General features: G+C 35.4%; 1 protein-coding gene across 2 annotated transcripts in view; it reads left to right on the forward strand.

Moving 5' to 3' along the window:
- Nucleotides 1-13763, forward strand: part of GMCL1 (germ cell-less 1, spermatogenesis associated) — a 56680-nt gene that overhangs the window by 9125 nt on the left and 33792 nt on the right. Inside the window, exons 4-9 of one of the 2 annotated variants that reach the window (XM_038551514.1) lie at nt 711-808; nt 3717-3829; nt 4476-4541; nt 6168-6252; nt 9087-9177; nt 13288-13425. In XM_038551514.1, the coding sequence (XP_038407442.1) occupies nt 711-808; nt 3717-3829; nt 4476-4541; nt 6168-6252; nt 9087-9177; nt 13288-13425 (591 nt within the window). Of the gene's footprint in view, nt 1-710; nt 809-3716; nt 3830-4475; nt 4542-6167; nt 6253-9086; nt 9178-13287; nt 13426-13763 lie in introns of those variants that run through there. The other variant, XR_005366232.1, reaches the window with a different exon arrangement.

Consider the following 13763-nt stretch of genomic DNA (forward strand, 5'->3'; position numbering starts at 1 on the left):
GCAAAGAAAAAAGTTAAGGATATGTATAAACACATGCAAAAGTGGCAATAGAGAGAAGGAAGGATAGGCCTAAATAGCTGTGGTGGCTGGGGGAGAGTGTGGCATGGAGAGGACCTGGAGCTATTCCCCACTCCCCAGTAATGAAGCACTGAAAGCACCAGGGTTAAGAGTATCATGGGGTCTGTGTACTTAATGATTGGTCTACTCAGGGTATCTTTATAAAACTTTTCCAAGGGTGTCTTTTTTTTTTTTAAGATTTTATTTATTCATGAGAGACCTAGAGAGAGAGGCAGAGACACAAGCAGAGGGAGAAGCAGGCTTCCTGTGGGGAGCCTGATGTGGGACTTAATCCCAGGACCCTGGGATCATGACCTGAGCCAAAGGCAGATGCTTATCCACTGAGCCACCCAGGTGTCCCTCCAAGGGTGTCTTAATTCTGATTAATATCTTAATCTCTGTCAAGATTAGATACAGAAGAATCCAGCTGTTAGGTAGAATAAATGGAAATTTGTAACACTGTTATTAAATTAGCACCATTAATCGATAACCATTACTAACATTTTAATTATTGATACTTCTCTTATCCTTTTATGTACATCCTAAATTTATATGTATGTCTTAGAGTATGAAGATGATCGTTGTTGTTAGTTTAGTAATACTTTTATAGATACTGTTCTTATTTCATTCCCTATGTCTACTTTTGTTTTCAGCACTACAGGTTGCATTTGGGTCACTATATCGCGATGATGTCTTAATAAAGCCCAGTCGAGTTATTGCCATTTTGGCAGCAGCTTGTATGTTGCAGTTGGTGAGTATGCACATTATTCAAAGAAAGGATCACAGTTGGACCTTTGTTTCAAAGTATTTATTCTAAAAACAAAAATAAAGCTTAGCTTTTTAGTTTTTAGAATAAAATAAAATGTGTAAATATATCATTTGTGATAAGTCATTTAAAATGCTTAACCAAAAAAAAAAAATACTAATAAAATAAAATGCTTAACGAAAACCGATTTATTATAGCTAAGGGGGTCATCGTGTCTGTGTAAGATGAATGCAAGCAATTTCAGTGTAGGATATCTTAGAATTACTATAATGTGGTTAGAATTTACTTGTCTAAGTCCATTTACAGATTTCTGTTCATTAATGATTTAACTGTTATCAAGCAGATCACTTAAGATTACTGATTCATATGGGTCATGGGTTTGAAAAGCATTGAGTGCTTTGTCAGCTTTTTCTTAATTTTGAAATTGTTGTGGTAAACCACACAAATATATAAAATCCATTGGTAGAATGACAGATTTGTTCTTTCAGAAGAAGTATATTGAGCAATGTGTCAAACTAGACATAGGAATCCAAAGGTAAATTAAGACCTAGTCCCAACCTTTAGGGAACTCACAATATAATGTGTGAGTGGGGGGAAAAAAAAATATATATATATATAAAAATGTGTGTGTGGGACCCAGTAATAAAGAAATGTCTGGTGTTATAGGTATGGTAATAAACATCCTGTAGGATTTAGCAGATGAACAGAGGGAGTGGTCAGTTCAATTTGGTGGTGCAGAAGAGGAAGTTGAATCATGAAGACTGAAAATGTATTTATCTTGCAAAGAAAGAAGAGCGGAAGGAAGCTTTTTATACAGATGTAAGATGTGAAACAGTGGAGGATCAGAGAATCTGAGTGGGATATGGCTCTAGCACAGAGATAAGCACATATAAGCTCTTTAGCTTACACAATGTTTAAGAAGGGTTGTAGAGAAGGCAGCAAGGCCAGATTGTGAAAATCCCTCTATACCTTTTAAGAAGTTTTGACTTTGTATGTAGGTACTTTTGGAAGATTTTTTAAAAAATATTAATATATTGGGCATTTTATTTTATTTTTATTTTTATAGTAATGATTTATAGAAACAACACCAAAAGCATGAACCATGAAAGAAATAACTGATAAACTGGTCTTCATTAAAATTAAAAACTTCTGTGGGATGCCTCGGTGGCTCAGTTGATTAAGCGTTGGCCTTTGGCTCAGGTCATGATCCCGGGGTCCTGGAATTGAGCCCTGTTTCTCTCCCTGCTGAGCAGGGGAGCCTGTTTCTCCCTCTGCCCCTTCCCCTGCTTGTGCTCTCTCACTCTCTCTCTGTCAAATAAAATCTTTAAAGAGGGACACCTGGGTGGTTCAGTGGTTGAGCATCTGTCTTTGGCTCAGGGCGTGATCCCAGAGTCCTAGGATCGAGTCCCACATCAGGCTTCCTGTATGGAGCCTCTTCTCTCTGCCTGTGTCTCTGCCTTTCTCTTTATGTCTCTCGTGAATAAATAAAATCTTTAAAAATAGATAAATAACAACAACAAAAAATAGATAAAAGTAAAATTTTTAAAGAAAAAAATTTAATTATTTGAGAGAGAGTGTGCATGTGAGTGGGAGATAGGGCTGAGGGAGAGAATCCTCAAGCAGACTTGCTGATGAGCTCAGAGCCTCATGTCCAGCTTGATTGTATGACTCGTGAGGCCATGACCCGAAACGAAACAAAAGTTGGGTGCCCAACTGACTGAGCCACCCATGTGCCCCCTTTTGGAAGATAATGATCAGAGGAAAGACAGTTATGTTTTAGAAAGAATACTTCAGAAATCATGTGAAGGATGTATTGAAGAAAAGATGAGTAATCTTACTGCAGTAGTCCAAGTGAGGGTCTAAGGTTGGGCAGTAGTGATAAGCATGGAGAGTAAAAACTGGATCACAGAAAGATTAATCCGGGATAATCCACGGACTTGGTGACAGACAAGATATTAAGAGGAAAGCGGAAGGAGCTAGAGGGGGGCAGGTAGTCTCAAATGACTTCCAGGTAAGTTTAAAATCCTAACAGAGTTAGTACTTTATTTTGATCTTTAGAAAAAGTTAATTGTTTCCTTTTCTGTGACATTTGTATGCTGATCTGTGTGAAGTATTAGTAAATAGCTTGCTCAATATACTTAGTTGAAATCATTTGATTTTTTACATGCTGTGATCCTTTTAATACTTAATTTTCAACAAGTACACTTTATTTTCTAACTTTAGTCCTTTTGGTTTTGTCCTAAATCCATTTTCTGCATTATCTTTATGACTTCACTAACTAATTTAATAATATACTTGCATGGTGAATGTATTTCAGAAATTTAGGTAAAAAGTAACATTTTTTCATATATTGAATAAAATTAGTTCATTTGAAATCTTACATCTAAACATTTCAGATTAATATTTCAATGTAAATAATAATATATTTGTTTTAGGTACATCTCTTAGAAATTGATAAGTGTTTTGTAGTTATAAACACTTCTGATGATTCATACTGTTCACTTGCCTAGCTCCATCACATGGTTGACTGAGTATGTTAAGAGATCTTAATTGAAAGAGAATAGGCGAACCAGGCCGAATGGTGCTTAAATTTGCCGGTCCTGGAGAGGGGAAGAATACAAAAGAAAGAATAGCAGTGTTCATCTGTTACTTTACTACCTTACTGCTTTTTACCCCCTCCATTCTGCTTTTCAATTCCAAGTATTTAGTTGAATACTTGCTGGATTTTTTTCAGTATTTTTACTGGACTTCAGATTTAGGCTTGCTACACTTGATGAGTTTTCTTTCATTTCTCCTTTTTTTTTTTTTAACTTTTTAATATGTAAAAGCACATATTCAGAGCTAATTTTTCCCATGTGAAATGGGCCTTTCCAGTGCTTATTTATATTTGCAGGATGGTTTAATACAGCAGTGTGGTGAGACAATGAAGGAAACAATTAATGTGAAAACTGTATGTGGCTATTACACATCAGCAGGGACCTATGGATTAGATTCTGTAAAGAAAAAGTGAGTTACCTTTTTTATTTTTCCTCCCATCCCACTTGTGGGAATTTGGCTGCTTTGGTTTCTTAAGAGAATGTATAGCTATAAAAAAGAAAGAAATAAAAAAAAGATACAGGACTAGAATTTTGTTAAAGTCCTGTTTTACATTTGGATAAATTAGTAAATTTCTTGAAAGTGTTGTCTATGTAAGTGACCATGGGTGGGTTATACATGTTTATATGTGGCTTATGAAAACTCTGGTCACTCTTTACAGTGTCTTTTTTTATTAATATTTTTTAAGTAGTAGGCATAATAGACATTGTATCAATACACCTACTGGCAATGTTTTTAACTCCTGAGAATTTCAGTACCCATTTTCAAATTACAAAGAAGGTTATAGAAGTATGCAAGTACTTTCATAAATGATGTAACTCAAACCTGAAATGAGATTTTCTTAATTAGATATGCACTTATTAATATAAAGAGAATATTTCCTTAATAACTGCTGACAAAAACAATACTAAATTTTTGGTTGTTTAATTTAAAAATTTGAGCATGTTCTAGCAAGACTAATTGTTTTTTATTTTAACTGTAAGTTCTACTAAGTAAGTTATAAATACATTATATATTTACATATCATGTAATAAATAATTCCATGTTTTAATTTCAGGTGCCTTGAATGGCTTCTGAACAATTTGATGACTCACCAGAATGTTGAACTTTTTAAGGAACTCAGGTATTTTAATTTTAAATAACTTTGTAATTAATCATTCTAAATAATGTTTATTTGTTAAGGTATGCATTTCCTTTATGCAAAAATATATTACTTATGAAAAAGTGAACAATTTAATGAAAGGTATCTTGACATCTATGAACTGAAGAAATGCTTCACAAATTTCTTTGTCATAAATAATATGAAAAAATAATATGTATGTCTACTATTTTAACCAATTTTAATATAAAAACTTACTGCTAATATAAAACTATAGAAAAGTATCAAGTGTTACCTCACTTTTGCTAGGTTCTTAGAGAATCTAAAAGTTTTAAAAACCATCTTTACCATTGCAAAATTAAGTTTTAAAGATTTTTATTTTAAGTAATCACACCGAACATGGAGTTTGAACTCACAACCTTAAGATCAAGAGTCACATGCTTCACCAACTGAGCCAGCCAGGCACCCCTGCAAAATTAGGTTTAAGAAAATTGTTTTAAACTTTATACTAGGTCTAATGAAGTTAAATTCATGGTCAGGTTGGCCTTTTGAATATATTCCTTCCTGCCTGCCTTCCTTCAACAAATACTTCCTGAATGTCCACTATATATGAAGGTACTCTGTTAGGGGCTGTGAAGGATTCAGAGATTATTAATTCATGGTTTCTGCCCTCAAAACATCCCCTGTGATGTCAATTTTACTGAATTTTTTTTTTTTTTTTTTTTTTTTGCAGGGGTGGGTGGGCAAGTAGGAAAAAGACAAACATTCTTATGTTTAAATACAATATGGAATAGAGAGAATTCAAGTTTCTTTGAACTTTAAAGATGAAATACAAGAAGTAGTAAATGTGTTATTTTTATTGCTAGACCATCTCTTGTATTCCTGGGTCCGTTCCTTTCCTCTGCCCTTAAGAGGTACTTTGGTAGAAAAGTTTGAGAAGTATTACTAGTGATATCAGGGTATAAACAAAGCTCTGCATTATGTTTGGTTTGAATATCATTAGAAACACTTTTTTTTTTTTCTTGTTTATAATTTCTCATTGAGCTCTTTCAAAAAGAAATTGTAGTGGTCATCTTAAAAACCTAGATGTCCTTCTGGCTTTTTATGGCTTAAAGGAAGGGGGGAAAAACAGCTGGTGATATCCTTTCCACTAATACATATTTCTTGATCTTACTCATTAATAGTAATAATATGTTTTATGACCAAGCAGTTTTCTCAGGCTTTGATGTTAAAGGTTACTTTGAAGATAATAGACATTTCAGTGAAATTTTGACATGTCTTAAAAAAAAACAACAACAAAAAACAACAATGAATGGGCAAGAAAGACCTATAAGAACCCTGCCACTTTATCAGAGCATACTAAAAGTTATCTCATGGAGAACCTTGTTTTAACTGGGTTAATTAGCAGATCAAAGCTCTTTGTTTTCCTGTTCAAAGAAAGACCTTTCATAGTATACTGTCTGAATTAAAAGTATCCTTGTGTTCACGTAGGTTGTTTCTGTCTAAGATTCTTCCGTCTTGGGCAAAAAGACTGATATAATTTTTAATTCCACATTTTCTTTTCATAAGAAAGAATTAAAATTTTTTAATTCCACCAGAGTATTTTAGTCTGCACAAGAATAAACTCTACCTCTGCTTTATCTTTTCTAGTATAAATGTCATGAAACAGCTCATTGGCTCATCTAACTTATTTGTGATGCAAGTGGAGATGGATGTATACACAGCTCTTAAAAAGGTATTGACATAATATGTAAGGGCATCACCTCAGCATTACTTACAATAGTGAAAAATTAGAAACAGCTAGTATCCGGGGAAAAAGGAATGGTGTAAATGTAAGAGGAAATATGCCATAATGTTAAAAAAATTATTTGTTTAGGGATTTGCTGTCATGAGTGATTTTAATTTCATTCTTTATACTTGTCAACCTTAAAAGTATAATAGCCAGTTATTTTACCAGCAAAATGGATTTATTTGGGAATAGTAGAGGAATTGCAATTTGTGACATGTATGCTATGACAAACCATAGGCAACTCCAGACCTCAAAGGAAAGGAACATTATAGAGAAAAGATAGGGGGATCCCTGGGAGGCGCAGCGGTTTGGCGCCTGCCTTTGGCCCGGGGCGCGATTCTGGAGACCCGGGATCGAATCCCACATCGGGCTCCCGGTGCATGGAGCTTGCTTCTCCCTCTGCCTGTGTCTCTGCCTCTCTCTCTCTGTGACTATCATAAATAAATAAAAATTTAAAAAAAAATAAAAAAAAAAAAAGAATTTGGGAGGGGCTGCTTTGAATGAAAGTCTGTTGGAGGAAAGTGAGTTCCTTGTTGTCTGAGTTGTGGTGTCTTCTTATTGGCTGAGCTTGTTGCTGGACAAGGAGAAATTCTTCCTTTTTCCTGCTAGAGTAGTAAAGTAGGTTTCTTCCTATTGGAAATGTGAGGCACCTGTCTTACTGTTGGGTCTGCATTGATGACAAGTGCTGGGCCATGAGAGCTCCCATCCTGTTTCTTTTGTTTGGTTTCACATACACTTTTCTATCCTAGGAATATGTTTCTGTTTTTTTCCCAGATTTTTTTCAACCATGAGGATGTATTATTTACATAATCAGAAATGTTAATTTATATGGTTTTTAGAAATGTTTTGAAAGTTGAAGTAATGACTTCATGATGAAAATTTCACTTTTTCTAGAAAATGGTGAAATTTTTTAAAGACCTTATTTGTACTTCAGGCACATGTTTTATTTCATCCATTTGAAACGTTTTAACATTTTTATTTTTATAACTCTGAAGAGACAAATCAGCTATCATTCTTGTTCTGTAGATGGTAGGACTTAGAACTCTTATAGTTACTGACAGATTTGAGGTAGAACCCAGGTTTGTGAGTCCTAGTCCATTGCTTTTCCCACTGAATAATTTTGCCGCTAACCTTTTGGCCCTAGCAATACAATCTCCGTTTAACACAGCTTTGAAATTAGGGAATGAGACATCTTCTAAGTTATATTATTGCAATTGCTTGTTTTTGTGGTAGGGATGAGATTCTATTACTGTTTGTTTGGTTTTTTTCAAGGAAGTTTAGTAACTTAGTTATGCAGTCATTGAAGGGTGGACAGCCCATTTCTATCTCTGAGCCACTGGTAGCATTCTTTGTTTCCTATTGTTGTAATTGCTTTTATGCCAGTAATGATAAGTGCTTACTCTGTGCCAGGCACTATTCAAAGTAAGTTACACCTAATAATTCTTTCAATGTATGGGGAGCCTGGGTGGCTCAGCAATTGAGTGTCTGCCTTTGGCTCAAGCCGTGATCCTGGGGTCCCGGGATCGAGTCCCACATGGGGCTCCCTGCATGGAGCCTGCTTCTCCCTCTGCCTATGTCTCTGCCTCTCTCTTTTTCTGTCTCTCATGAATAAATAAAATCTTAAAAAAAAAATAATTCTCAGTGTCCCATGAAGTATCATGCTCATTTTATAAATGAAAAAATTAAGGCCCAGAGATATTAGGTAATTTGTCCAGCTATTAATTGGCAGGACCAGGATAAAACAGTAAGAAACTCCTTTTTCCCTTGTTTAATAGACGATTATTAAATAATCTACTAAATTATTATTAGATAATTAAGATTGTTTTTATAACTTTACACAATATTTTGCAAAATTGAGTTGAGTAGAATAAATTAGTGTAAAATGACTAATGTAACATATATAAAACCTTTCCCTCTTTTTTTTTTTAAGATTTTATTTATTCTTGAGAGAGGCAGAGACACAGACAGTAGGAGGAGCAGACTCCATGCTGGGAGCCTGACGTGGGACTCGATCCTGGGACTCCAGGATCAGGCCCTGGGCCGAAGGCAGGCACTAAACCGCTGAGCCACCTGGGCTGCCCAACCTTTACCATTTTAATTTGTGTAACTATACTGTGTTTGAGGCCATATTTTTTAGGAATTTGATCATTCTTTATCACACACTGTTTTAGTTTTTATCTTTGTTTTTTGTTTTTTGTTTTTTTAATTTTTTTTTATTATTTATGATAGTCACAGAGAGAGAGAGAGGCAGAGACATAGGCAGAGGGAGAAGCAGGCTCCAAGCACCGGGAGCCCGACGTGGGATTCGATCCCGGGTCTCCAGGATCACGCCCTGGGCCAAAGGCAGGCGCCAAACCGCTGCGCCACCCAGGGATCCCAGTTTTTATCTTTGGACCACAATTAAAGCCATGATGATTTTTTTTTTCTCCTAGAGAGGGAGAATGGGAGAGAGGGGCAGAGGGGCAAAGGAAGAGGGAGAGGGAGAGAGATTCTTAAGCAGGCTCCACATCCAACGAGGAGCCCAGTGCAAGGCTTGATCTCACAACCCTGACATCATGACTTGAGCTGAAGTCAAGAATCAGATGCTTAACCAATTGAACCACCCAGGTAGTCCAAAGCCATGATGAATTTAAAGCTTGTAAGCATATCACATAATAGTTCTACTTCTTTCAACTGCATGTATTGGAAATTAAATTTTTTAGATACTATGTTTTAAGGTGGAAGCAGTTTGAATGTAAAATTGTAACATGAAATCTTGTAATTTTTTTCTTAAATTTAAGTGGATGTTCCTTCAACTTGTGCCTTCATGGAATGGATCTTTAAAACAGCTTTTGACTGAAACAGATGTCTGGTTTTCTAAGAGGAGAAAAGGTATGCCTGAAACTTTTGAGAATTTGTTTTTTGGGCCTTTTTAATTGAAATTTATTAAAATCAGGTTCTAACTTATTTGTAGACCTAGAGAATTTTAGATCTGGTGAGGACAGTAAGCAGTTATCTACATCAGCCCCTAATATAAATTGAGAAAAGTAAAAATAAGAAAAATGCCTTGCCAAGTATTAACAATTATTTTCCCTCGAACTAACACCATAGTTTGATTCCCCCAAACTATTATTTTTCCCATTTTATCACCAACAGGTCTTGGTGATTACATTCATCTTTTATTTGACTACATTGAATTTTCCCTAACACATTAGCCCTATCAAGCAACAGTTCTTAACTCGGGCTTGGGGGGCCCATCTACAGGCCTCAGTGTATCACTAACCCCAAAAGAACATGCACAACTTTACAGGTATGTGTGTGTTGCATGCATTTTGCAGAGTGAGAACTTCCATAAGTTCTCATAAGTTTTGTTGGATTCTTAGAGAAAATCGTTCTAAAATTCATTAAGATCAGCTGCCATTAAATTCTTTCTTATTGGGACAGAGGGAACATGCAGTGTATTTATTTTTTACTTTGCTAGAACAGATAATAGAGAAAAATTTTTTAGGTACAAAGAAGTGGATAAATCATAATCCTTATTAGTTCATGGTCATTTTTGGTCCATGGATGGCCACGTTTTTTATTTTTAATAATATACTGAACCCCCACAAACTAATCTTCAAGTACTAGAACATTAGTAACTTCAGTTACTTGTGCTTCTCTCCTGTTGTTTCCTCTGACTTTCCCAACCACTATCTTGAATTTTGTGTTTATTATTCCCTTAAGAAAATGTTATTGTATTATGCATGTATGTCTTAATATATGTAACATAGTGGTGTACTAGTAAGGTGGTCTCTGAAAAAATAATCCCTGATTTGCAGTTTTTTAAATTTCCATGATACAAATTCTCCCAATGTGGCTGATTCCAAGCTACCAACATGATATCACTGACATTGAACGCAGAGTTAAGAAATACACACCATCAGCTCTTATAAGCCAGTGCAGGCCATCTCTAGCACCACTGGACAACATAGCATCTGATTTTAGTTGTTATTGGACAGTTTCATATTGTGGTCTTAATTTGTCATTTCCTTGAGGAGATTGAACAGTTCTTTACATGTTTATTAGCCATATGTTTCCTCTTCTGTGAAATATCCATTCTTTTTCCTATTTTAATATCATATTTGTGTTTTCTTAATAACACAATAGGCATTCTTTATTCCTGATAACCAATCCTTTGTCATTTATCTTCTAGTTTGTAGATTGCCTTCTTGCTTTCTTACGGATATCTTTTGATGAGTAGAAGTTCTTAATTTAAAATCTAGTGCTCTTTATGTCTTATTTAAATAAATTTTGTGAAGTTATTTTATACAGAGAGATTTCCTAACTCAGAGCCAGATAAGTTATTTTCCTGTCAAGCTCATGAACCAAAAATACAAAGGACCATACCAAAAAAACCTAACTTGATTGCCTTGAAGAACAAAATTCTAAACTTATATTTTAAATTATACTTTAGAGCTACATTATGGCAATTAAAGAGGCATTAGAGAAGTTATAGAGGAGAAAATTTAAACAAAAAACCAAATGGAGAGAGAGAACAACTGAAAGAGGTTAAGGAGGTGTTGGAGAAGCTAAAAAGACAAAGGCACTCTGGAAACTGGGGAGCTGTTAGGTGAATCCCAACAGAAACTTATGCTCATTTGAACTCCAGCAGTCCCATTAAGATTTTTCCTCTACGCTCTTCATTCTGGCCTCAGTCGTGTAGAAGTACACAGTTTTAGATAACTTTTCAGGGAGACACTTATTGCATAAAACAAAATGTATGATGCCTTGTGTTTCAGTGAGGACTTTTAAGGTCATGTCATACAGTTTTATTTTTATTTTAAAGAAAAAAAATTCATGAGAGCCAGAGAGAGAGAGAGAGAGAGCCAGGGAGAGAGAGCCAGAGACTCAGGCAGAGGGAGAAGCAGGTTCCCTGCAGGGGGCCTGTTGTGGCACTCAATCCCAGGACCTTGGAATCACGCCCTGAGCCAAAGGCAGATGCTCAACCACTCAGCCACCCAGGCGTCCCATGTCATATGGTTTTAAAATGATCAAAGAGAGGGGAGCCTGGGTGGCTCCATTGGTTGAGGGTCTGACTCTTGATTTTGGCTCAGGTCATGTCTCAGGGTCATGGGATCAATCCCCCCCATCAGGCTCTGAGCTTAGCAGGTGGTCTGCTTGAGATTCTCTCTCTCCCACTGCCCTTCCCCCCCAACTCTCTTTCTCAGTCTCTCTCAAATAAATAAATCTTTTTAAAAAATTATCAAAGTGGTGAGGACTCAGGAAATAGGACAGAAAAACCACTTGTAGTCCCCTGTCCCATTATATTTTGAGACATTTCTCTTAGGTTTTATTAATTATTTGACTTTTCATATACATTGCTCAGGACTACAAGAAACAGTGGAAATTTAGACTTTGTTCTACACAGTTATTCATAGGGACTGCCATTGAACTTGGCTAGTGCAATTAATATGGCTATACTTGGCCAGCTACAATCTTTAAAATATATTTTTAATTCATGAATTCTTACAAAAGTAAATTGGCTAATCTTTTCTATACTCTTGAAAAAAGGGCTTCATGAGATAATTTCCAGATTTCTAGATGATCTAGTATTAGATTTTTTTTTTTTTAAGATTTATTTAAGAGAGAGTGCGCATGTGCATGAACTGGGAAGGAGGGCTAAAGAGAGAGGGAGACAGAATCTCAAGCAGATTGTCTGCTGAGCATAGAGCCTGACTTGGGCCTAATCTCACGACCCTGAGATCATGATCCAAGCCTAAATCATGAGTCAGACACTCAACAGAATGAGCCACCCAGGTGCCCACTCCAGGTATTAGATTTTTATTACTTGTTCATGTGATGGGGCATCTGTAAGACCATAATGGTATTCATAGTACAGCCCATGAATTGGCACATTTGATTCAACATATGAACACTAGAACTAATGTTATCCTTAAAAAAAGGACGTTAACTCCACATAAGTAAGCAAAGTTAACTTAATTTTTAAAATGAATTTACTGCTTTTTTGTTTACTTTGACTCTGAGCAGACACCAAAGGAATACAAAAAATGTATGGGGTAAAAATTAGAAAATTATGAAAATACTTTTCATTAAATAGACTGTCTTTTTGCTGATTTCAGGAAAAAATTATTTTAGTGGACATCATCTACTTTCTTGTTCACAGTACTGTGTTCCATGTGAAACATAGTTTTAGCCATAATAGATAACAGTAGCAACTCAACTTTTTTCTCCATCCTTAATAGCAGCACAGAGTATGCTCACATGGGTATCCCTTTTTAATAGAAAATAGGCTAGGGCTTTTGCACAAGTTTCTATATGATAGTAGGAACTAGACCTTTCCTTCACACTCATGAAAGCACATTTGAATACAACTGAGAGCAACTATTTTTAGAAATAACCTGAAATTCTCCCTAAAAGAAAAAATTCACATACTTCATAAACTTGAATTGTTTTAATAATAAATACTATCCTTGTGGCTATAGTGTCTTTGTATCTTATTTGGTACTATGATAGAGAATTAACATATTAACTAGTAGTGTTCATCACATGTAGCTAAAGCATAAATTAGATGAATCCCAAAAGACAAACCCATGCATGTCCTGTGTTTGGCATTCGAGCTCTGGGTTCCACTAGAGTGTTCAGTCTCTGAGAGAAGGTTTCTGGTGAGAGACCGTAACCCTAACTACCATTCTCAAGCCTTCTTTTTCCAAACCTTGCTGCACTGGAAGCTCCAAACTCCAGAAACAAGGTACACAAGTGAATTCTCAGCCCAAAGGCCACTTGGGACCAAAATTAGTTTCCTGGGGCTTCTTCCTAAATCTTTCCCAGGTTTTTATCCATACACCACAGGTGTGTATAATCTTTGTAAAGTAGCTTATTTGTATTCTGATAGACATACATGTGTCTGTGTGTCTGTGTCTCCCTGCCCATAAAAACATTTAGGAATAAAATTAGATACATTTGAAAAGAATGCCTATTGATTTAAACTGTTTTTTATAGATTTTGAAGGTATGACCTTCCTTGAAACCGAACAAGGAAAACCATTTGTGTCAGTATTCAGACATTTAAGGTTACAGTATATTATCAGTGATTTGGCCTCTGCAAGAATTATCGAACAAGATTCTTTGGTACCTTCAGGTAAGAGAACATGACAAAATTATGATTTTAAGTAATATCTTTCTGATTATGTTGTAAAAAAGAATAATAAAGAGAATAGAAATTAACCTTAATCCCATTAAGAGACACACTTTTGTACCAAAGTGAAATCATATTATATAGGTAATTTTCTGTGTCCACATTTTATAGTGAGTATTTTCCCATATCACTTAGCACAATCCAGACTATTTAAAGGACTCTCGTTTTCTGTTACAGTTTTGTTTTGTGTTGTTTTTTTAAGTATGAGGAAAAAGAAACAAATCCTATTATCTAGGGTTAATATCTTGGTGAATTTCTTCTAGTCCTCTTTATTAATATAT

Source organism: Canis lupus, chromosome 10 (genome assembly GCF_011100685.1).
Source record: "Canis lupus familiaris isolate Mischka breed German Shepherd chromosome 10, alternate assembly UU_Cfam_GSD_1.0, whole genome shotgun sequence".
Lineage (NCBI taxonomy): Eukaryota > Metazoa > Chordata > Mammalia > Carnivora > Canidae > Canis > Canis lupus.